The sequence below is a fragment of the Dromiciops gliroides genome, chromosome 1, assembly GCF_019393635.1.
Source record: "Dromiciops gliroides isolate mDroGli1 chromosome 1, mDroGli1.pri, whole genome shotgun sequence".
Lineage (NCBI taxonomy): Eukaryota > Metazoa > Chordata > Mammalia > Microbiotheria > Microbiotheriidae > Dromiciops > Dromiciops gliroides.
Genome location: NC_057861.1, coordinates 180,708,825 through 180,734,661, shown reverse-complemented (window position 1 = coordinate 180,734,661; position 25,837 = coordinate 180,708,825). Strand labels below are relative to the sequence as shown.

Genomic DNA, 25,837 nt, shown 5'->3' with positions numbered 1-25,837 from the left:
CAGAATCTCCATTTGAGGGTAGCCAGGTCAGCCTTCTCATTTCTCATCGGACTGCACTCTGGAAGCTTCATCCTACCCCTGGAGGTACCTTCCCACCCCCACGCTCCTTTCGCATGCTGTCATTTCACATCAGAATGCAATCTCTTATACAGTCAGACTGTTTATATTGTATTTACAGCACTTATGCCTGTGCCTGGCATAGTTAGCAGTAAATACTTGCTGACTGACTAAAAAGAACTATCCTGAGGTGGAAAGGGCAGCTTTGGTTGGTGGCAAGTTATCCTTTAATGGAGGTCTTCAAATTCACACTTCTTAGAAAGGGGTAGAGGGATTTCCTTTAGAGATAAGGTGGTAGTAGGGTTTCAGGTATGGGCTGAACTGGAGAATGTCTAAAGTCTCTTTTGACTCAGATTTTGTAAGATTATCAGAGGCTAAATGTAAATACTTCCTCCATAGGAATAGATCTACAGCAAAGGTGGAGATCCTAGTAAGGGCCCACACCATTTTTTGAAACTCAAACCAAACATTTCCAATTAGAGACAATGCATAAACACAATGAAGACTGTAATAAAGATTTTATTAAGACAGGATACTATACAAATTGGCAATTTACAAACTGAATACCATGATTTGTTACAAAACAACGATGCAGGTCATTTTCTATGACAACGAACTCCTCTGGCCTTTCTGTATTTTTATGCTATATTAGTAGATGCTGTTACAAGCAAATACTTCTTGAAGAATGCCCTTGACTGAGCTGGGAATATATCTATTAAAGATATTGTTGTAATACTTGTGTTGTAACAGAACTTGAACTATATATTTTTCTGATGTGGAAATTTGTATAACACTTCTTACATTTTTCTATGGTGGTTCAATCTCATGAATACTATTATATTAAAAGCATTTGGGAATTATGTTTGAAAACAAACTAACCTTAACATTATCCAAGATAAATAACAATATAAATGGTCTTTAACAGGGACAGGTATGTCACAAATGAAAAGGATTTATTTAGAAATTTGGTAATCTGGGGCAGCTAGGTGGTGCAGTGGATAGAGCACTGGCCCTGAAGTCAGGAGGACCTGAGTTCAAATCTGGCCTTAAGACACTTAACATGTACTAGCTGTGTGACCCTGGGCAAGTCACTTAACCCCAATTGCCTCACCAAAAAAAAAAAAGAAAAAGAAATTTTGTAATCCCCAAACCTAATTTTGCCCAACAGATTCAATCTCCTCCCCAGCCAAATTCTTAAAATTAACAAGTAGCAGATAAATAGGTCTCAATTCCTGTCTCTCCCTACCCAAAGAAAAGTACTCAAATTAGCAAGGAATTGAAAGAAAATGTGGGAAACTTTATCTGAAAAAAGTAATTATATGCCAATATAGTTTCCTATACCTGTACTGAGTTAATAATAGTAAAATACCTATGTTGTCATTGGAAATATATGGTATAACAAAACCACAGAAATGGCCAATTAATTTGTATTTTATGTACAAGTTGGTCTAGCAAAAGAGGTGTATATTCCTTTCATAATAAATTTTTTCATTTATAAATGTAGTAATGTAATTTAGAAGAGAAATGTGTATTTTTGGAAGAAATCAGAATACTAAGAAAATAATGTTTAGACAGTATATTAGTTTAATAATATTCAACTAGACATATACAAATGGTCTCCTCCAATAGAATTTAAGACCCTTAAGGGCAAGAGCTGCTTCATTTTTGTTTGTTTTATCCCCAGTATCTATATATGCATGATACATATATTGTAGGTAGTTAAAAGCTTGATTAGTAAATTTCAATTGTGAAATAGACTATCATGAAATTTTATGCTAGAGTCCTTTCATAATACTGGGGGGTAAATGCTTAAAATGGACTTTAAGATGTCAGAAAATTGAGCATTATTTATCAGGTCATAATTTAACTCCACTTTATAACCGAGTAATCTGATCAAATAGGCTTTATTTAACAAAATGCTGCAGAATGAATCTGCATGATCATTAACTATAACAATATATTTCAGGCTACCTCTTCCACAGCACACAGGGCTATTCATTACAATTTTAGTTATGAATTTTTGTACAGTTTATAAAATAATGATACTAGACTCCAGTAATAAATATGTGAAGTTAATTTTGCACTCTCAGAAACAGTGGGTATACTCAAGAGAACTCTCACTGAAATAATATCACAATTAAATTTCTCCCCCATTAAAATTTCCTTTTATGATTTGCTTATATATCTTACATATTACATTTAAAATTTAAAATATACAAATACTAAAAAATACACAAATGTGAAGGTAGTAACTTTTAAAAATACCTTTTTCTTTCTTAAGCTTGAACTTTACACTTTAGGGCACTGTAATTTCATGACAAAAAAGGGGAATCAGATTCATATTAATAAGCTAGAATGTAGAGCTTTGATGAGAAGATACTCCTATTGGTATGGTGCCACTTGAGGTGTTGTTACAATACCAGAATCCAACTTTCCCAAGGGCCTTAAATCATTTCTCTAGTAGTTTAAAAAAGTGATAATGTCCAAGTTACAATCAAATAGTGACAATGATGAAATATAGAACAACAAATAGTACTGGTAATTTAGCATTATAGATATTAGCTGTATTTCTGCCTTATTTCCTACCCTGTCCTGCAAAAATAATAATTCAAATTTATAGAATTCTTTAAGGTTTAAAAAGTTAATTTAATTACTGGGTCATTTATTTTTCTGTGATGAGTCATGTTAGTTTAAATAATAACCAAATATAGCATAGCATTTCTAAGAGTTCTTAATGAAACTGAATTTAACACCAGTTTTGAAAATTAAATGTAGCTTGTGAAGTTGTAAAATATACATCAAAAAGAGTTCATTGTTCAAGTTCTGTAAACACTAATTATAAAAGCAATATTCCAAATAATTTTCATAGTAAATAGTGAAATTAATTTTAAAAATTCTATGACAGTATTAACAGGGAGTCTATTTTTTGTTGCTTGTCATGTAGCAATATGTTATGTTTAAAAGCCATGAATATCAAAGGCTATTTTGTTTCACTACACAATTCATTCACATATTGTTTGTTTATGTAAGAAACTTTTCTAAGATCATAAATTTTAGACCTGCAAGGAAATTAGATCATTTAGTCCAGAGGTGTCAAACTCACCTGCTACAAATGAAGGGAACTAGATTAAAATTTAATTGGGAAATGTTTAACAAAATAAATAAAATTACAATACAACATGAATAATGTGCATTTGTGGTTTTCTGAGCCAATATGTAGTCTACAGAGATCTGATTCTATTTGAGTTTGAAACCACCGAACCAAGCAAGCAGTGGTGAAGAAACATGTCTACAATCAAATGAGTAGTAGTATAACTGGGGTTTGAATTCAGATTGCTCGATTCCAAATCCAGTGCTCTTTCCATTATACCACACTATTTTCCTTTGAAATAAATGGAGATGCTTGCCATAACATGGTTAAAAAAATCAAACAAAACCAGAAAAACTTGTTTATTTGACTCAGAAATATCTCAACAGTGCTAACTGGGGCATCTCTTCACAAAAGAAACAAAAAGACAGCTTTGTTTTAGCAGTGGAATGAATAAAATGGCAACACATAGAATTACCATTCTTCCTAGCTCCTTAAATACTGTACTCCCTGCAACCAGCAGCATAGTCAATAGTAAACTGAGTAAATGAAACTGTGGAATTCTTTTTGGCCCACTGGTAATAAATAAGTAGGATTAAGGAATTCCAGTGCAACTAAAGAACACTTTCAAACTCTGATTAATATCTGAAGACAACACTTCCTTTACAAGTTATTTTCAAATGATTATTTCATATTGGGAAAAATACAAACATTTTATAGCATAATGGGATATAAATATATCAGGAAATACTGAGGTTCTTTATTCAACAGATTGATGCAATTCACTCCAACTATGTAAATATAAAGGATACAATATGAGGACTGATTATTGAGTGAAAATCCTATTTGTAAAGATGTTACATCCAACTTCAGAACACTGAGATAATACACTAATACTTTCTTCATGCTGCAAACACAATTAGAATAGTTTCATACTGTACTGTTTATATGCAACAACTTGATGAAAGTAACCATTTTTACCATCAAAAGGAAGTGATTATTTCTCTCTATTTATAGTCCACAGTGTTCCCTTTAGAGCACTGAAACATTTGCACATCAATATAAAGTTCGATTTATGGTGGAAATTTTACTTTTGATTTATTTATAAAAAGGAATCACTAACTTACCTTCCTTTAAAAAAACATTGATAATATAGTAATAGACTTAATACTTGCGATCATCATCATGCAAGACTTGTCACAAAATACACATTTGGATTAAACATTTAGAATAGTGGTAAAGTTGCACCATTCTTTAAAAGCACAATGCAATATATATTAAAAAGCTTTAGGTAAGAGAGAACCAACAACCTTAGCCTCCACTGTCCAATTGACATCTCATGTAACCAATGAATAAGATGGCAGAGTTATATTTAATTTCATCACCTAGGAGAAAATAAAGGTTGCAATCTTCCTAAGAGGTGTTACCTAGAAGGTGGATTATGCAGGTGTTTACAAAACACAACTGGACATTCTGCATCCTTTTGTGTGAAACACAAAAAGCTGTAGAAATTTCATTTGGAGACTCAAGGCTGAAATTACTCCCAGCAAATCATCATGCTTTAGAATGTAAGAAAGTATATATCCATGGTTGACTGTGACACTACATGCCTTCTTTTCAATTGAAAAATTTGACACTTTTTCATTGAATAAGTACTGTTTCTTTTCTGGTAAAGTTCTTTGGCATTCAAGTAAAGTCAATACTTTCGGGATAGTCATCTGCATCACACGGGAGTGATAGTTTAATTTCCGAATCACCAGTTAATCTAATCCAAGGATACTGATGGCCTCAAAACATAATTTTAGTCTTGTCATTATTATAGACAGTGTGGAACTCAGGACTTTTTCTTGGCATCATCTAACCCCATTTCTTTTTACCACAATGGTTCCCGCTACAATGTCGTAGGCTGTTCGATTATGCTGAAAAAACAGCAGTGTGATGAAAGCAGGAAAAAAAGAAGCAATGGAAAAATTCTTGATCAAGGCTCGAATAATGGACCTAAATATTTAAAGGACAAAAAAAAGAAATCAGGTAATACACATTTTTAATATAAAATCATTTTCCAAAGTCCAAAATAGTTAACATTAATGAAAATCATACATATAGTCCATATTCACCCACAAGATAAATTTTGCTTCTAATATTCAGTGATTTTTGAATAGCAGATATTGATCAAATTCCATAGCCCTTTCATTACTTTCAAAGACTTTGATAATGTGCAACTGTAACTTCAGTGTAACACAGGAAAAAAGAAATAAAAGATTAGAATGTGTTAGAGAATTAATGGCATTTAAAGTGTTTTTCCAATAACACAAGAAAAACACTTTATAAAAGAATAAATATTTTATTGATTGCTTTTTCTACAATCACTAATTAAAGTGTACTTCTGGCATCATCTCCCCCTTAAACTAAGCAGTTTTGTAATACTCCCAGTTTTTATCATATATGAAGCCCTAACGGTTAAGTTATCTTTCAGCTTTCCTTTCTTTTTGAAATTGGGCAGTTAAATAAGCAAAGCTTCAAAAACAAGTTCAAATTCAGACTGGAAAATAATCTGCAAATATTGGATTTCTACCTTCTATTTTTTTTTTTTTTACTTATTACTAGTTGGCAATTTAAAGAAGCCTGTGGAATTTCAAATTGCAACAAGGACCAGTATTCCATTCCCTCTTTCTTTGTGATGAATACAGGAATTGTAGCACCTTAGCTTGAATGACTAAGACAAGGCCTACCAACAGGGATACGGAGCCTCAGAGAAACAAAGGTACTAGAGAAGATTTATGCTACTATGAAATCAGAGACTGAGAACCAATCTATTTGCTCCAAGTATAAAGTGACTCTGGGGGTATATCATCCCTATCATCTTGGGATGAATATATAGTATTGCCACTGAGCCTGAAATGGTTGTTTGAAGACTTTTAATAAAAATTTTTAAAAAACCTTTATTTAAAAAAAGGGGGCAGCTAGGTGGTGCAGTGGATAAAGCACGGGCCTTGGATTCAGGAGGACCTGAGTTCAAATCCAGCCTCAGTCATTTGACACTTACCCCTCATTGCCCCACCAAAAAATCCCACAACAAAAACCAAAAACCATTATAAAGACTTTTAATAAAGCAGAACATCCTACTCTTTCTTTCTTTCTCCCCTCCACCCCCGAAATCCATTCCACTTCTGGATAGCTCTAATTTTAAAAGTTTTTCATTATATCAAGTTAAAATGTCTTTCGGCAACTTCCACCCGCTTCTATTTCTGCCTTTTAGAGTCGAGCACAATAAGTGGAATGCTACTTCCATGGCAACCTTTTAAAGACTTGAAAATAACCTCCTGTCTTATCATCTCCAGGTTTAATATCCCCTGTTTCTTCAATTCATTCTCTTGTGGTATGATCCTGAAACTTTTCATTATATTGGTTCCCTTCTTTTTAAAAGAACATTATACATTTTTTTAATCTGCAAAAATATGCTTTCCCACTGACCTCTCCCAAATAAGAATGAAAAAAATCAAGAGACTCTTGTTACAAACATGTATAATAAAAACGAATTTTTGTCCTGCCATGTTAAAATATTTCTCAAGTTATGCTGAGTCCTTTCCCTTTCTATCAGGAGGTGGGCGGTATGTTTCATCATTAGTACACACACACAGAGTAATTGTGGCTGGTCACTATGCCGATCAGAGTTCCTAGGACTTTCAAAGTTGATTATCTTTACAATATTGATATTACTGTGTAAATTGTTCTTCTGGTTCTGTTTACTTCACTTTGCATCAGTTCATATTGGTCTTCCTGGGTTTCTCTGGATCAATTCACTTCATCATTTCTTACAGAGCAATAGTATTCCATTATATTCACATACCATAACTTGTTCAACCATTTACCAAATGATAGGCATACCGTAAGTTCCAAATTCTTTGCAATAGCAAAACAAGTATACACATCCTTAGAATTTGTTTTGCTTCGGACAAATCTTTCCCTTAACCTTCCCTCTAATTCTCCCTTCTCTCTTTCCCTATTTCCCTCCTGAGTGCAATATATTTGTTTCCAACTCTGTGTGTATTTGTATATATTCTTCCCTCTTTTGACCAGTGCAGATGAGTGAAATTTAAGTCAGTTGTGCCCCAAACTCCCTTTCCTCTTTGTATAGATTTCAACTTGACTGCCTCACTTATGAGATAATTTTCCCTAACCATTCTCACCTTCTCATCCCCTCTATCCAGTAAATTCCTTTTACCCTCCCTTTTCACTCTTAAGAACATCAAGACAAAACAGAACTATTACCAGGTCTATTTAACTAGATTCCTCTGATGACCCTAGTTCAGAGAGCACACATTTTTCTTTTTGCAACATTAGAATATAATTAGTTTATTCTTTAGTCCCCTGTGATTCTTCATTAGTGTTTACCTTTTTATATTTCTTGTTATGACTCCTCTGTTTACAGAACTTCAAAGTTTCTATACAGCTTTTGTCTTTCCATAGGGAATACTTGAGGGTCTTCTATTTCATTAAAGATCCATTTTCCCCTCAGTTCTGCTGGGTAAGTTATTCTTAGCTGTAGGCTTATTATGTATCCTTTACCTTCTGGAATATTGTACTCCAAGCTCTATGCTTTATTATAGTGGTGGTGGCTAAGTCATGTGTGATTCTAACTGTGGCTCCTTGGCACTTAAATTTCTTCTTTTTGTGGTATTTCTTCTTTGACCTAGAAGCTCTAGATTTTGGCTATAATGTTCCTGAGAGTTTTCATTTGGGAGTTACCTTACTTTCAGGAGGTGACTAGTGGTTTCTTTCTATTTTGCTGATTCTAGGAGACATGGGCAGTTTTCTTTTATGATTTCTTGAAATGGGATATGTAGGCGGTTTTGTTTTGTTTTTTTATCATGGCTTTCAGTTAATCCAAAGATACTTAAATGTACCCTCCTTGATCCGTTTTCCAGGTTAGCTGTTTCTGCTTTAAGATACCTTACAAAAAGAAAAAAAAGAGATACCTTACATTTTCTTCTATTTTTTTTTCTTTTGGTTGTTTGAATATTTCTTGTTTTCTCATGAAATTGTGATTCCTATTTGGCCCATTCTAATTTTCAGGGAGTTTGTTGTTTGGGAAAGGTTTTTTTATGTTCTGTGTCAAGACACTGATTCTTTTCCCAAATTGTTCTCCCATGGTTCTCATTTATTTTCTGATTTTTTTCTCCAGTGCTCTCATTTAATTTATAAGAACATTTAAAAAATTCTTATTTCATTGCTTTTCAAGAATTCTAGTTGAATTTGTGCCTAAGCTCTGTTTTACTTTCAGGTTTTGCTTGTAGATGTGTTGTAGCCCTTCTCTTCTGGGTCTGTGTCTTGAGCATCCCTCTTACTATGATAATTTTTTATGGTAGGAGTTTGCTCATTCTTCCACCCTACTTTCTGACTTCTGCCTTTAAGTTGGGGCCAGACTCTGCATATTTCTAGACGGAAGTCTGGGCAGGAACAGTTGCTGCTTTTTTGAATACTGAGTTTTATGTAACTTCAGGATCTCAGGGACAACTCAGGCTGACCTCTGCCACCCTATGCAGACCTCAGATGGAAATATGACTCACTGAGACTTTTTTCTTACATTTCCCCATCAGGATTCAGTCTGGTGCATTTTCTAGATCTGTTTGGAAAAGTTTTGTCAGGGGGAACTTACTGTACTTCTTCCTGCTACTCTACCAGATCATTCCACTTCAACACTGTCTAATCATTAGAAAGTATTTTCTTACTTCCACACACAGTTCTGAGTTTGTCCCTCTGAAGCCAAGAACATCTAAATCTTCTTCCACATGATATCCCTTTTAATATTTGAAGACTGCTATTATCTTCTCTGCTAAGTTTTTTCTTATTCAGACTAAGCAAGCTTTTAATGATATAATCTTGAATATCTGCAATAGTACAATTTAATAATAATTTACTAATTGTTTTACATTTCTAAGTTTTCATAATAATAAAAATAATGGATATCTAATTTTAATGTAGAGAAAGTAAGAAGTATTAGTCAAACATAAAGAATAGAAGAGGTGTGGATTTTTTTGGAAGGGGAGGGTGGGGAAGAGAATAAAAACACTATTAAATTTTATAACTTGTGGATTACACATAAATAATTATTCTTAAAAGTTCATTGTTAGTTTTATCAGTATAGAGCAGGTCCAAAAATAAAAACCTAGAACTTACGTTGTTATATTAACATTTGAGGAGGGAATCACTAAAACACGGCTTGGTGCAATGAGCACTGATGTATCACATGTCACAACACGAAGTCCCAGCAAAAATTTTCCTGGAGTGGCTCCACCTGCTCCCCATATACAAATTATCTGTAAAGAGAGATTAAAAAATATCTAATTTGAAAAAAATAAATTATTTAAAAATTAATTTTGTTGGTTAATAAAGTTTTCCTCCGTTATTCTACTGTTTGCTTAATACTTGCTGAAAACTTTAAAGAGGAAGGAAAGCATTTTATATAACATTACAGTTATAGTTTATTGTGAGAAATCCATCATTGTACAGCTAAGCAAGGAATAGATCTAATATGTTTAAATATGTCTCATTCATTGTCAATTCCAGAGACAGGTATTCTGCAGCTTCTCTTAGTGACCTGATATAATCTGTCTACTTCTGTTCCCAAACTGGCTTCAAACCAAGCTCCCTCAGGGGAGGATACTATATCTTATATTGTTAGATCCTCTATATAAACTAACATAGGTATTGGACATATGTAGGGGTTTAATAATAACAACAAAAATACCCACATTTACATAGTGCTTTAAGGTTTATGAAGTGTTTTCTTTACAAAAACTCTGCAAATTAGATAATTTATCATTATTACTATTTTACAGATGAAAAAACCTGACATCAATAAAGTGACTTGTCCATAGCCAAACGAATAGTCATTATTGAAGTTGTAATTCAAACCCAGGTGTTCTAACTCCAAGTCCTGTAGAACTTTCTACTATATCCTATTAGCTTTCAGTCAGCAAATCCTAATCAATTTACTATTGATAAAGTTTTGACCGAGAATGAATGGATTAAAAAAGATAACATTTCTTTGTCTATTAGCATTTAATAATAAGTATTTGTATGTATCTAAAACAGTTCTTATAAGCTACAAAATGCCCGAGATTATAGGCACATGGTACAGTGGAAAAGTATGGTGGCTTAGGAAAATCCTGGGGTCTAGTCCTTAACTCTACTACTATGAATTTGAGAAAAATCAGTTTATTTCTCTAGATCTCTGTTTGTTATAAAATGAGGAGCTTGGGATAGATTATCTCCAAGTTCTCTACTGTAATGATTGGAATGACGCCACCTGCTGGAGACTTACTGTAGAAGAGTTCCGCCCATGAAACGAAGGTCTTTGAGGACAAGACCAGGAGTCTTTTCTTTGGCGTCAGGAAGTGACGCGGACTAGTGGGGGGAGGAAGGAAGAGACTGGCGCTCGCTCTCGCTCTCTTTCCTTTGGACTCTGGTGGAGAGCGGAGCTAGAAATGTGCTCTCCATTTAATAGATAGGAATCTAGGCCTTTCTTTCTCTTTACCAAATTCTTATTCTCCTTAATAAATGCTTAAAAGTCTAACTCTTGCTAAAGCTTATAATTTATTGGCGACCACTCATTAGATATTTTAGACAGACTAGCTAGAATATTAGCCCTTAACACTACCTAGTCTAAGACTCTGGGATTGTCAAAAGCTAAAATGTCCAATTTTGCCATGTATTAATATCTATCTGCAAAACAGCTAAATAATGTTCTAAAGAATTTCTTGAAATAACAGGATCTTACCTCATAGACACAAACTAATAACCTGTATATAAGAGCAACAATCATCATTTTCTGCAGGTCTTCCATTGATGTGTCTTCATCTATTTCTTCTATTATATAATGCATAGCAAACTTAGAAATATCCCTATAGAGAACAAAAGGCAGCATTATAAAGAATGAATTATTAGAACAGTTGAATAAATGACAGATTACCATCTTCCATTAGAGCACGCCAATATTTAAAAGAAACTCTAAAAACGAATAGTAATCTGGAGCAAGTACTTCCCACTCGGTTTCATATGCCAGATTTCACATTACTTAAGAATTTCTTCAGTTATTCCTCCCTGCCTTGTTTTAAAAATAAAATTCCATCAGCTTACTCACGGATTGGCAACTGTACATCTACACATGCCATCCTAACCACTGGCATCCCTTATAGCTGTCTCATCTGAATCTATACCTAAAGTTCATCTACTCACACAATTTAGCTTGTGTGAGTCTCAAGAAAATCTTTCCAAAATTTAAGAAAGTATTTGGATAAGGACAGAAAATGAAATAAAGATTTTCAAAGTGAAATACTTTGGAATACTTCAATATGGAATATAAGAGGCAAAAATAAGAGAGATTACAGGGAAGAAGAGTGAAATAGGGCATAGCAAGTAGTCCAGTTTTGCTAAAGCATAATACATGCACAAGGGAGAAATATTAAATAAGATTACATTTTTAAAGGTATTCAACAAATATGAGATAACATTTGATACTAGAATCACTAGGGGGCCAATGTAATTTACTGAGTAGGGAAGTGACATGTTTAGACCTGTGCTTCAGGAAAATCTTCTTAGTGGCTGTGTGGAGAACGGATTAGAGTTGGGAAAAATTTGAAGTAGGGAGACTGATTAGAAGGTTGGTGAAATAGTCTGGGTGAGAAGTACTAAGAACCTGAACTAGGGTGGTGGCTATATGAGTGGAGAGGTGAGAGCCATGAGAAATGGAGAAGCAGAATGGATATGTGGATTCAGAATGAGGCAGGGGGGGCAGTTAGGTGGCACAGTGGATACAGCACTGGAGTTCAAATCTGGCCTCAGACACTTGTCACTTACTAGTTGTGTGACCTTGGATAAATCACTTAACCCTCACTGCCCTGCCCCCCCCCCCCAAAAAAAAAGAAAAAGGAAAAATGAGGGAGAGGAAAAAGTCAAAGATGACAGTTGTGAAAACCTGAGTGATTGGAAGGATGGTTGTGACCTCAACAATAACAGGGTTGGAGTAAAAATATGTAATGATATCTGTGATCAGGATCACAATCTAGCCATGCCCTACACATCATGTGACTATGTCTCCCATAAAATGAAAAATGGGGAGAGGTGGTTCTATTCCCCAACTGCAGACAACAAAACTCCTGCCATAATCATGAGGTGATCTAGTAGCAAGGGATGAGGTAGAATTTTCTCAATTACACCTGCACAGCTGCAGTAGATAGCAGTTAGTTTAAGTTATAATTGCAATGAGGGGGCAATGCCTGACTCAGAAGGGTTGGGGGGAAATGGGAAGCTTGCAGAGCAGAGGAAGGGAAAAGGTGGGAGGAGTGTTTGGGGGATAAAGGTAGGTGTGACTGTGTTGGAGACAAGCCTCTTGACTAGCTATTAGAGCAAGAGTGGAATGAGAGCACCAGTGTGCTGATAAATGTTTAAGAATCAGATTTCAGAAAAGAAAAATGGACATATGACACACTTTTAAGTTTAAGTTGCATTATTATTATTTTCTTCATTTTATTAAGTCTAGACAATCAAACAATAAATAAAACCCTGAAGTGAACGAAACGTTTGCTGAGTTCCAAGATGAAAATGCTCATGCTGAAACTGAACAATTGTAAGCTGGCTCCAGTATATTCTTAAATGTAAGCAATGATTCTCCCTTAAGGACTGATTATGGACCTGTAGCATAATGCCATGTTCCCCATTTGGGAGACCATTGGTTTAGCCTTCTAATAGTATCATTATGATTCAGGAAGCAGTCTGATAGATTCAAAGGTTTCAGAGCAATGACTTTGTGAGATTCTTCAACCTCAATAGCTTTCCAGAGGCTATGTTCAAATTAACTTTATGGTAAGAGGCCAGAAAGAGAGAAAGAAGAAAGATCAGGTAGCAAAAAGGTATAATGTGATCCTATGTTTCATTTTCTCTCAGATCCTCCAAATGCTAGGTAATTTTTCACAGAAGCTTAGAATTTTGAAGGATGAGAAAGGTCAGTTAGGAAATATTTAGAAATATTTGGAAAGATAAATTGGAAATAAGTTTTCAAAGAAATCTTCATTAAGTTATGATTTTAAAAAACATATCTACCTTACACGATTTAGACATAAGAGGTGATACCATAGGTAAATTAGCAGAGAAAGGAATAGTCTACCTATCAGATCTTTGGAAAGGAAAACAGTTCATGAACAAACAAGAGATAGAGTATATTATAAAATGCAAAATGGAAGATTTTGATTACATTAAATTAAAAAATTTTTGTACAAACAGAAGCAATGCCTCCAAAATTAGAAGGGAGGCAGAAAGCTGGGAAACAATTTTTGAGGCCAGTACTTCTGATAAAGGCCTCATTTCTAAAATATATAGGAAACTAAATCAAATTTATAAGAACCCAAGTCATTCCCCAATTGAGAAATGGTCAAAGGATATGAACAGGCAGTTTTCTGATGAAGAAACCAAAGCTATCTATTCCCATATGAAAAAATGCTCTAAATCTCTAATGATTAGAGAGATGCAAATAAAAACAACTCCGAGGTACCACCTGACACCTATCAGATTGGCTAAAATGACAAAAAAGGAAAATAATAAATGTTGGAGAAGCTGTGGGAAAATTGGAACACTAATCCTTTGTTGGTGGAGCTGTGAACTGATCCAACCATTCTGGAGAGCAATTTGGAATTATGCCCAAAGGGTGATAAAGATGTGCATACCCTTTGACCCAGCAATACCACTTTTGGGTCTTTTTTCCCAAAGAAATCATGGAAAGGGGAGAGGGACCCACATGTACAAAAATATTTATAGCTGCTCTTTACGTGGTGGCAAGGAATTGGAAGTTGAGAGGGTGCCCATCAATTGGAGAATGGCTGGACAAGTTGTGGTATATGAATACAATGGAATACTATTGTGCTGTAAGAAATGATGAGCAGGAGGAGTTCAGAGAAACCTGGAGGGTCTTACGTGAGCTGATGATGAGTGAGATGAGCAGAACCAGGAGAACATTGTACACAGTATCATCAACATTGAGTGTTGATCTACTGTGATGGACTATATTCTTCTCACCAATGCAATGGCACAGAAGAGTTCCAGGGAACTCGTGATAGAAGAGGATCTCCAAATCCAAGGGAAAAAAAAAAAAAAAGAACTGCGGAGTATAGATGCTGAATGAACCATACTATTTCTTTTGTTTTTGATGCTGTTTTTTTTTCTGTTTTGAGGTTTTTCATCATTGCTCTGATTTTTTCTCTTATAACATGACTAATGCAGAAAGAGGATTAATGTTATTATGTGTATATATATATGTAACCTATATCAGATTACCTGCTGTCTAGGGGAGGGGGGGAGGGAGGGAGAAAAAATCTGAAATTGTAAAGCTTGTATGGTCAAAAGTTGAGAACTATCTTTACATGTAATGGAAAAAAATAAAATACTTTATTAATTAAAAAAACATATCTACCTCATAGAGAAAAGAAAAAATGGATAATGAATTTCTCCTCTTCCACTAGTCTTATTATATCTTGTCACTACATATGTCATGAGGATTTGATAGTCAAATCCAGGATACTTTTCTCCTAGAAATTATTATTTTAAAAATTATTATCATCAGGTTGGACATTTAAGTCTAAATGATTATGGACAGGGAAAGTTCTGCTGTACCAAATGATAAATATATAACATATGTTAATCACTGGTATAAATTTAAATTATGAGAACTAAGAAGCCAAACATTGCCAAGAATCTCCTAGAGTCCTTCTACCATTAGGACATGGAAAGTACACACCAGTTACTGTATATTGAACCCCTCTTTCTGAGAGACAAGTATTTCAAGGACAGTTTGGTCTGTAAGCTTCTAATTTTGTTTTTCCTTTTGAGACAGTGTAATTTCAAAATAGCAGCAGAAAAAATAAGTACTTATTTTAAAATACAGCTACATTTCACTAAAAGGAATGCTTGCTACCAGGTATATACGCAATTCTGAAATATATTAAACTATAGTAAATAAATCATATAAAACTATGGTAAATATATACTGCCAGCTCATATTACCAAAATCTTATTCAAAAAGCAAAAACAAACTCTTTTTTTAAAAAAGGGAAAGATAGCTTTAAAAGAGACATGAACCGAATTAAAATAAGTTTATGTTATACTCCAAAGAAGTGAAAAACAAAAAGGTCCCATTTATACCAAAATAGTTAGAGCAATACTTTGTGTTAGCAAAGAACTAGAAACAAATATTCCTATTAACTGGGGAATGTCTAAACAAAGTGTAAATGAATGTGATGAAATACTACTTTGCTACAAGAACTATGAAAAATTCAGAGAAGTACAGGAAGACTTATATGAACAGATGTAGGAGTAAGCAAGCAAAACCAGGAGGACAATATATACAATGACTACAACAATGAATATGGGATGGAAAATGTATTTTAATTACAATTAATTGAGCTAGTTAATTAAAATGAAATATAATCATAACGACCAACCTTGCACCTAAGGAATAGACGAAAAAAAATGTACCTCCCTTCACTGGAGAGGTGGAGGACAACTATAGAACATTTCACCAACTGTCAGACACAGCTGATGTGTTAATTAGCTTTGCTTTTTCTTTCTTTTTTTTTATTAGAAGGATGAAGGGAGGAGGACAGAACATATTCAGAAATTAAAATAATATAATAAATTTGGATAATTTGTTGTATCATTAAAAACAGGTAATTCAGGTACCTTTATAACAACCTTAGAAAATAACTAGCTCCTATTTACTTGCTTTAACATCAGCTAGGATCTTGCAGTATCCAAATACGTGGTCCATTTAATAAAGTATTGTTGCTATAATTTTTTAGCCACAGGGATGACTAAGATGGTGATAGCACTTGAATTTAGATCATTAAAAAATAACAGGAAAAGGGCAATGAGTTATTGACTACTTAACTAACATATTATTTTATAATCTTATTTTTCTTCCTAAAAGGAAGGGCCATTGAGGAGCAACTGATTAAATCATTATTCATGGCTTAAATATTTTTTATTTTTACACATCCAGAAGTTTCAGTGTGAATGGACCACAGTAGTCTCTAGAATTGCAAGAGCAATATTGTTTCCCAAAGATAGAAAAACAATCAAGCTCAGAAACAGAAACAGACCCTTGAGTTTGAGGTTCCCTATCCCTACTCTAAACACAGGCCAAGATTTCACTATATTAACTTTTGTTCTCTTTTGTAAGGAAATAAACTTGAAACCAGTAAGGAAATAAACTTGAAAGGGCACATCAAAAACAAACCCAAAGTATACCAATGACAAGCCTGTCTCCTGAGAGATGTTCACATATATTCATATACTTTCAGCTAAACAAAATTTCTTTAAAAAGGAAAGAAGTAAAGCCTTTTTACTAATTTAACTTACTTTATTCCACTGACATGCATAATAGTTAAGACCATGGTTGCTTTTATAAAAAACAGAATAAAGAAATCCACCATCTCTGCCATAAACCTGTGTGCCAAGGATGGAATAGCATATTCTCTACCTGAAATAAGAAAAATACAAGTTAGAAAAATTGATTATTAGAGTAAATTCAATGTCTAACTTACTTGAGTATGGCTTAGCATACTAGCTAGGTAGGTTAGGAATAAGGAAGGTAAGGGAGAAGAAAAATTACTTTAAAATTCTTGTTAGTAACTCATAACATTAATAAAATACAAAAATAACATCTAGTACTTGTCATGCACTATTGTGCTATGTTATATTTATATAATCTAATGAATTTAAATTCCATATGAATACTCAAATCCATGTGGTTATTGCATTTTATCACCTTATCATTATTATTATTTTTGTGTGTGTGAGGCAAGTGAGGTTAAGTGACTTGCCCAGGGTCATACAGCTAATAAGTGTTAAGTGTCTGAGGCCGGATTTGAACTCAGGTCCTCCTGACTCCAGGGCCAGTGCTCTATCCACTGTGCCACCTAGCTACCCCCATCACCTTATTATATAAAGGGTATCACAGATATATCTCTTAATAGTGTAATCAGAATACTGTATTTCAACAACAACAAAAACTGAATGAGGGAAAGAATTTAACTGAGTTTATGCTTGAAAGAAATCATAATCCTATGACACACAGAGATGAAAAATCAACTGCCAAGTAAAAGATGGAAGATAAATTGCTAGACAACAGAAAAAGACTTGGAGGTTTGGTGGACTGTAAGCTCAATGTGAATCAATGAGATATGTAGGCCATAAAAGCGGATTCAAATTTTAGTCCACATGAATTAAAAATAAAGGGTCCAGAAGGAGGGAGACAACAGCCTGATCTGATCTAACCTGACAGAACACATGTATAAGATTAGTGTTCAGTTCAATTAAAATTTTTTTAAAAAAGTATGTTTTAGAACATTTTAGAAAGGACATCTGGAGCTCATCTAGGAGCTGACCAGATTGGTAAAGGGACTTGAAATCATGTTATTCAAGAATGAGTTGAAAGCACTAAGGATGTTTAGCGTGGGGAAGGACAGGGAACAAGACAGCCATATTTAAATATCTGAAATGCTGTCATGTAGAAGAGGAATTAACCTAGTTTTGCTTGGTGTAAGAGAACAAAACAAAGAAATGAAGAGGCAGATTTCAATTCAATATGAGGGAAAAAAAACCCCTTTTTAACAATGAGAATTGTTAAATATGCTACCTCAGGAGTTAGGTGAATTAATTACTCATTATAACTCATCATGGAGGTTTTAAAATAGAAGTTAAACAATTACTTATTATTGGGGATGTTGTAATAGGGGATTCATGCTTCATGAGGGGATTAGATAAGATAACCTCAATGGAACAGTCCAGACATAAAACCATGATTCCACAAAACTATGTATGTACCTTATAGTAAAACCAAAGGGAAGCACATACATACATATACATATATACATTTTGTTGTTGTTGTTTTTGCGGGGAAATGAAGGACTTGCCCAGGGTCACACAGTTGGTAAGTGTTAAGTGTCTGAGGTCAGATTTGAACTCAGGTCCTCCCGAATCCAGGGCCGATGCTTTATCTACTGTGCCACCTAGTTGCCCCCCTCCCTAAACATTTAGGATCTCAAATTCCTATGTCCAACATTATCTCACAAGATTTACACCAATTATTAGATTAGCTAATCATACTGACAACCAGGTTGTAAATGTGTTGTATATATCACATTAACTTGCTATTTTGCTGACTACTCACAAAGATAAACATCAGAGTACAACTGGTTCCTCTCCTAGATATAAGCAGCAGTGTCATTAAAAAAAATTCCAATAAATCTGGAAAATTTAATTGAAATTCTAAGTAGCATTAAAGATTAAATATAATTTTTAGTCAATATTCAATTTGTATCAGACTCCTGTAATTTCTATTTGATACACATTTATTAAGAGACTACATTATACCATCAGCCTAATATAGTGAAAAAAATGCTGGCCTAAGAGTCTGGAAGACCTGGGTTCAATTCCTACCTCTGATACACACTGACTGTGTAACCATCTCAGTGGTATAACTATCACTGTCTCAGTGCTCTAGAAACTCTCTAGAACTATAAGATACAGAGCAAATGCATGCACTGGTATATGCACTGGTAAAGAGGGTTTCCTATATCAATGAAATCACAAGTCTTGGTTCTTTTCCTTCCCTGTTCTACATACCATGGCCCCCTCTCCAAACAAAACACTGTAGAACTTTCTGGCAGGATAAGGAGATAGAGAGGTAAAGAAAGGTAAACAAAAGAGGGCCCTTTGCTTTCAACTGAGCAGCTCATTTTTCTTTCAATGAACAACTTGTTTTTGTCCTACTTTCAATGTATCATTTAAAAATAGGTTTTGCTGCTACTTTGTTTCTTTACAACATGGTAATTTCCCAATATATCCTCCATTTTAAACAACCAATTAAGTATCATTACTGAATTGGAAACAATAAAACAAAAATGCCAGACATATAGTTGATAGCCAACATAAAGGAGATAGCATTTAGATGTCTCTGATGAATTCAAAAGAACTGGCATATATGATTGCCAAGTTGTTGTCTAGATATTTTAAAAATTGTGGAAACTGGGAAAGGCACTACAAGATCGAAGAAGGACAAATTCTGTCCTAATTTTGAAAAAAGGGATGAGAACAGAACATACAAACTATAGGTCAATGAGCTTAACCTTGGTTCCTGGAAAAATCCAAAACGAGGTAGCTAAAAATAGGGTTAGTGAATACCTACAAAGGAAGAATTGGTGATTACAAAGTGCCAAAATGGCTCCGTCCATAATAGATTATGCCAGACTAACTTCCTTTCCTTTTTTGATAGGATTACTCAACTAGTAGATATGGGGAATGCTGAGGATATAGTTTGCTTAGATTTTGGCAAAGCTTTTGATAATGATCTCATACTATTCCTATGAGAATATGGAGAGATACTCCATATTCTCCATATTCCATATTAAACAATAAAATCAGATAGATCTATTAACTGGTTGGGTGTCCAGATGTCTTCAGTGGAGTCACTTAGTCAATAAACATTTATTTATTAAGTGCTATATACTAGGCATGGGCTAAGCACAGGGGAGCCAAAAAAAGGTAAAAAAAGAGTCCCTGCTCTCAGGGAGCTCACAAGTATAATGAGGGAGATAATATGCAACCAATTGTGTACAAACAAGCTATATGCAAAACAAAATGAAAATAATCAACAGAGTAATTAACATTAGAATTAAAGGGGATAGAGAAAGACTCTGAAGAAGGTAGGATTTTAGCTAGGATTTGAAGGAAGCCAGGGAAGCTAGAAAGTAGAGATGAAGGAGAATATTTCATGCATGGAGAACAGAGAGCAAAAATGCCTGGTGTCAGAAAGTAGATTATTTTGTTCAGGGAATAACAAGGAGGCTAAGGTCACTGGATCCCAAAGTAATGAACTGAAAGGAAAAAGAAGACTGGAAAGGTGGGGTTATGAAAAGCTTTGAATACTAAACAGTATTTCATATTTGATCCTAGAGGTAATAGGGAGTCATTGGAGTTTATTGAAGGAGGGGGTGGGTGGGATGGGTCTGTGACATGGTCAACCCTTTGTTTTAGGAAGATCAATGTCAGCTGAGTGGAATATAGACTGGAGAAGGGAGAGACTTGGGGCAGGCAGACCAATCATCAGGCTACTGCTATAGTCCAGACATAAGGTGATGAGGGACTGAACCAGGTTGGTAGTAGTGTCAGAGGACAGAAGACGTGAGATATTTAGGAAGGTAAAAATAACAGACTTGGCAGCTGACTGAATAAGGAAGGGGGAAGTAAAAGAGTGAAGAGTCAAGGATCATAGCTAGGTTTTGAGTCTGGGAGAATGGAAGGATGGTGGTACCTTGGCCAGTAACAGGGAAATTTCAAATAGGGGAGTAATGAAGGGAAAGATAATGAGTTCAGTCTTGGATATGGTGAGTTTAGGACATCCAGTTTGACATGTGAGTCTGGATGTCAGCAGAAAGATTATGAACATATTTGAGAATCATCAGCATATAGATAATGTATAGGGACTAAAATTCTAGCTAGTCTGTCTAAAATATCTAATGAGTGGTCGCCAATAAATTATAAGCTTTAGCAAGAATTAGGCTTTTAAGCATTTATTAAGGAGAATAAGAATTTGGTAAAGAGAGAGAGAAAAGGCCTAGATTCATCTATCTATTAAAGGGAGAGCGCATTTCTAGCTCCCTTCTCCACCAGAGTCCTCAGGAAAGAGAGTGAGTCAGAGCACCAGGCTCCCCCTTCTTCCTCCCACAAGCAAACGTCACTTCCTGACGCCAAAGGCAAGATGCCCTCATGGCAGAGCTTTTCTACAGTAAGTCTCCAGCAGATGGCATCATTCCAATCATTCCAATGATAAACGAATCCATAACAAGATGTGATTGAAGATTATGAGATCACCAAGTGAGGAGTAAAGAGGAAGAATATAAGAGGGCCCAGGACAGAAAGCCCTGTGGAACACCCAAGATTAGTGGACATTATTTGGATGAAGATCCAGCAAAGGACAATGAGAATGAGTAATCAAATAGGTAAAGGGTAGTGTCCCCAAAACACAGAAAAAAAGAGAATATCAAGGAGAAGAGGGTGATTGACAGTTTCAAAGGCTGTAGAGAGGTCAAGAAGGATGAAGATAGATTTGGCATTAGATTTGGCAATTAAGAGATCATTGGTAATTTTGAAGAAAAGAGTTTCAGTTGAATGAAGATCCTGGAACCTAGACTGTGAGAGAATTAAAAAGAGAATAAGAGGAGAGGAAGTAGAGGAACCTTCTATATATGGCCTCAAGGAGTTTAGCTGCAAAAGGGAGGAAAGATATGGAATAATAGCAAGTGGGGATGGATGGAACACTGGAGGGTTTTTTAAGAATGGGGTAGATGTGGGCATGTCTGCAGGCAGTAGAGAAGCAGCCAATGGACAATAAGAGATTGCAGATAAGAGAGTGGGAATAATTCTGCTGGAGAAGAATCATCTCATTATGTGAGGAAGGTGAAGGCTGAGAGAGTGGTAGAAGGAATCGGGATGAAGAAGGGGGAGAAAAGGGAGCTTTCAGTGAATGGTCTCAAATTTTTTTCACTAAAGCATAAGGAAAGATGTTCAGTTGAGAGTGGGGAGGGGTAGCTGTGGGAGGTCTGAAGAGGGAAGGAAGAATCATTGTGATTGAGTACTCCAGGGATCTTTGCTTGGCCCTATGCTGTTTCATATTTTTATAACTGATATAAGAGCATAGATGACATGTTCATCAAATGTGTAGGTAACACAAAGTTGAGCATGATAGCTAACACATTAGATGACGGAGTTGGGATCCCAGAGATCTTTACAGATTATAGATAAATCAAAGATGAAATTCAATAGGGATAAATATAAAGTTGTCTTACTTGGGCACCAAAAAAATAATTTCTCTAAGTACAAAAGTCATAGTCAGCTGTTGTTTTGAAAAAGATCTGGGGGTTTCAGTGGACATCAAGCTTGATGAATCAGTAGCATAATGTTGTAGCCAAAAAAGCTAATGTGATATTGAACTGTATTAAGAAGAGCTTAACTTCTAGGAATAAGGTGACAGACCCACTGTACTCTGCCCTATATCAGACTTGAAGTACTATCTTCAGCTCAGGGTACCATAGTTTAAAAAGAAAGCTGTAAAAGTATTTAGAATAGTGAAGGGCTCAGGTCATACAAGGATCTGTTGAAAGAATTGAGCATGTTTAACCTGGAGAAGACTCAGGAAGTACATGAAGAGTTGTCATGGTAAGGAAAGCTTGCATTTGGTCTGTTTGGTTCCAGAAGACAGAGCAAATAGCAATGAGGGTGGGAGGGAAGGGAAAGAAGGAGGAGGGGAAGTTGAAAAGATGCAAATTTTGGCTTGATGTCAGGAAGCACATCCTAATGATTATGTTGTCCAAAAGTATAATGGACTGCCTGGAGAGGTAGGTTCCCCCTCTTTGGAGGTCTTCAAGAACAAGTCGGACAGTTGCTTGTTGGGTATGTTATAGTTGAGATTCCTATTGTTTGTGAATTGGTCTAGAGACTCACTTAGGTACCTTCTGAGAACTCTGAAGAAAAGAATTCACTACTTCTGATAGTGTACACAACACTTTTTTTTTTTTTTTGCGGGCTAATGGGGGTTAAGTGACTTGCCCAGGGTCACACAGCTAGTAAGTGTCAAGTGTCTGAGGCCGGATTTGAACTCAGGTACTCCTGAATCCAGGGCCGGTGCTTTATCCAACTGCGCCACCTAGCCGCGTCTCCCCCAACCCCCCCATAACATTCTTGTTTTTGTTTTTTTGTAGGGCAATGAGGGTTAAGTGACTTGCCCAAAGTCACACAGCTAGTAAGTGTCAAGTGTCTGAGGCTGGATTTGAACTCAGGTCCTCCTGAATCCAAGGCCAGTGCTTTATCCACTGCACCACCTAGCTGCCCCCCCCCCAACATTCTTAATCAAAAATTTGCACATCTCTACAGAGGAAAGGGTTTTTTGTTCTGTCCTCAAGAACCAAGATTGTACCTTTTTGTGTCACTTTTATTTATATTATTTCTTATAATTAATCATGTGTGGCATTCCCCTGGTTGTACTTTTTTTCTGGTCAACATATATTTTTCCATGTTTCTCTGACTTCCTCATGTTCTTGACTTTTATTAGAGAGGCTATGTGGCCTATTAAATAGAGAATTGGCCTCAGAGCCAAGAAGCTCTGGGTTCAAGTCCCCTCTTTGGAACATTAGCTGTGACCCTGAGCAACTCATTTAACTCTGGGCAGTTCTAAAAGACTACAAGTTGCATAGAAGGCACCAACCTGTATTAGTAGCTTTTCTGGGAGCTTACTATACTAATGAAATCAGTTTCTACTTCTATTTATATCCTTATTTTTTTCAGAACAGTAATTGATCATTATATTCATATACCATTTTGGTTTAAAAAAAAAACAGTTTTATTAATGCCATTTCTTTTCACACTACAGTAATTTCCTGATACAACTTCCCAAGAAAATGAATCCTCTCCTCTAACAACAAAAACAATTAAAGAAGCTTAATAATTACAAGAAATATGCACATAATCTTATCGGTAGCAGTATATAGTCAAATCACACTGACAAGTTCATAGGTATATTTGCCCATGGTCACCTAATCACCTGTAGTGATCAAATATGAACATCGGTCTGACTCTATATCCCCAAACTCTTATCTACTTTGCCATATTGCCTCTGGTCCAGCATAAAATACAAAAACAATTCCTTCCCGGGGATTGGGGGGGTGGTGGTGGGGGGAGGACGGGACGGTGGCGTTGCAGAAAAAGTCAGGTGGCAAAGAGAGCTCCCCTAATGTGGAATTTAATGGACCAAAGGAGAAAGAGAACAGTGGTGCACATGCGTGAAGAGGGCCAAAAATCTAGTCGTGCCCTTTGCAAATTGCAGCCTACGTCCACCTCAAGGAAAAAATCGAGGTCCGAAAGGTGCAAGAATTTCGGCGCTTTAAAAAAAACCACGAGTATATAAGGAAATATTTGAATAAATAACGGTAGGCCCTGAAGCTTCCCCATGAGCCTTACCCCTCCCGCACAGACTCAGACGCAGACAGACACACCCACCCGCCGCCTCTCACCTGCAGGACGCCCATTTTCGTTCTGCTGCCGGGGCGCGGAGACCCCTCCAGACCTGGTCGCCGGGGCTAATCTAGCCGATCCCTGCCAGTTGGGAGGCCGGTTCCCCGGGGAGGGGGAGGTTGGGGCTGGAGCTGGGGCTGGGGCTGGGGCCGGGGCCGGGGCCGGGGCCGGGGCCGGGGCCGGGGCCGGGGCTGGGGCAGGGGCCGCGGCTGCGGCAGGTGGGGCAGGGGTCGCAGCCACCGCTGGTTCGGCCGCGGGAGGGGTAGGCAGACAGTAGAAGGGGTTATAGTAGCCCAGCGGGGGAAGCGGGGGCCCGGCCGCCGGGCCGTTGGCGGGGCTGCCGCTTCCCGGGGCGCAGGACGACGGCGGCGGGGGCTGCGGCTGCGGGCTGCCGTAGGCGGGGAAGGCCAGGAGGCCGCTCTGCCAGGTCAGGTAGCCGCAGTACGACTGCCACAGCCACTCGTGCACCTGCCGGGAGTACTCGCGCGCCGTCGGCTTCTCCGGCTGCGCCCCGCCGCCGCTGCCGGGGTCAGTCTCGCTCTCGGGTGGCCCGGGCTCGCGCTCCGGACCCGGCTCGGAGGCCGAGGCCGGTGTGAAGCTCTTCGCCTCGGGCTTCCCGGGGGCCCGTGACTGGCCCTGTTGCTCGTCCCGGGAAGAGACGACGGCCAACGAGCTCGAAGTGGAGGCTTCGGAGTCGCGGCCCCCGCCTCGATTCTCCCGCTTGCCGCGATGCCTGGGAAGGCGGACCTGGGCTTTTTCCGGCCCCTCCGCCATCGTGGCCACAGCCCCAGCTGCAGCTGTATCTGACACTGCGGCGGTCGCCTTCTCGACTGACCCTTCCCTTCTGAGCTGCGGCCCCAACGCCGCCGCAGTCACCGTCGTCAACAATCCGCAGCCGGAAGCGGAAACCCCGCCCCTTCCGAACGTCACCGCCCCTTTTCCAGCCGCAGGGTCCGAGTGGGCCTGCGTAACTGCAGTCTTGGTGCGTTACTGCGGCGCCACATTCCTCAAGCTAGAGGTCTCCAAGTTCGCCTCTTAGGAGCCCAGCTTGGGCCTGGCATCCTTAGGTTGCAGCTCCCCTAAGCGCTGCAGAAGGCTACATACCTCCTTCCCTGCCATTCAACTCTATTTAAATTAGGGACGTTTGTGTGGAAGAAAGGGTACCCCCCCCCAACCTTTTTTTTTATTTTGGTAACCCTACCCAAAGAAATGGTCAAGTAGCCCGCTTATCTCAACAGGGATTGGGACTTTGACAATAAGGAGAGGGAGTCCAGGTTTAAAAACTTTGAAGGAAGCCTGGAAAGAATACTAAACCCCTAACATGGTCAATTAATAGTAATCCATAAACATTGATTAAGGGCCATCTTGCCATACACTGTGCTAAGCGAGTGCACACACACGCACACGAATCCCTGCTTTTAAGGAGTTTACAATCTAAATGGGGGAAGACACCAAAAGAGAAGCTGAGGGGCAGCTAGGTGGCACAGTAGATAAAGCACTGGCCTTGGATTCAGGAGGACCCGAGTTCAAATCCAGCCTCAGACACTTGACACATACTAGCTGTGTGACCCT

At 37.2% G+C, this 25,837-nt stretch overlaps 1 protein-coding gene across 1 annotated transcript; it reads right to left on the bottom strand.

Annotated features, from left to right (window-relative positions):
* Positions 1–560: 560 nt before the first annotated feature.
* On the bottom strand, positions 561–25,173 carry FAM8A1 (family with sequence similarity 8 member A1). The gene is made up of 5 exons (XM_043962641.1): positions 24,265–25,173; positions 16,556–16,676; positions 10,929–11,052; positions 9,326–9,465; positions 561–5,143 (listed from the first exon to the last, which is right to left on the bottom strand). Exons 1-5 carry the CDS (start codon positions 25,037–25,039, stop codon positions 4,999–5,001), a joined length of 1,305 nt encoding a protein of 434 aa, XP_043818576.1. The 5' UTR covers positions 25,040–25,173; the 3' UTR covers positions 561–4,998.
* Positions 25,174–25,837: the final 664 nt, after the last annotated feature.

What these genes read in the sequence shown, in the direction of transcription:
- FAM8A1 (XM_043962641.1), bottom strand. Translation starts at nt 25,039, where the DNA reads ATGGCGGAGGGGCCGGAAAAAGCCCAGGTCCGCCTTCCCAGGCATCGC. An exon ending in ATGCATGTCAGTGGAATAAA is followed by an intron (nt 11,053 to 16,555) that starts GTAAGTTAAATT and finishes TGTTCTCTATAG; the next exon opens with GGATATTTCTAAGTTTGCTA. An exon ending in TATTAGTTTGTGTCTATGAG is followed by an intron (nt 9,466 to 10,928) that starts GTAAGATCCTGT and finishes CTCTCTTTACAG; the next exon opens with ATAATTTGTATATGGGGAGC.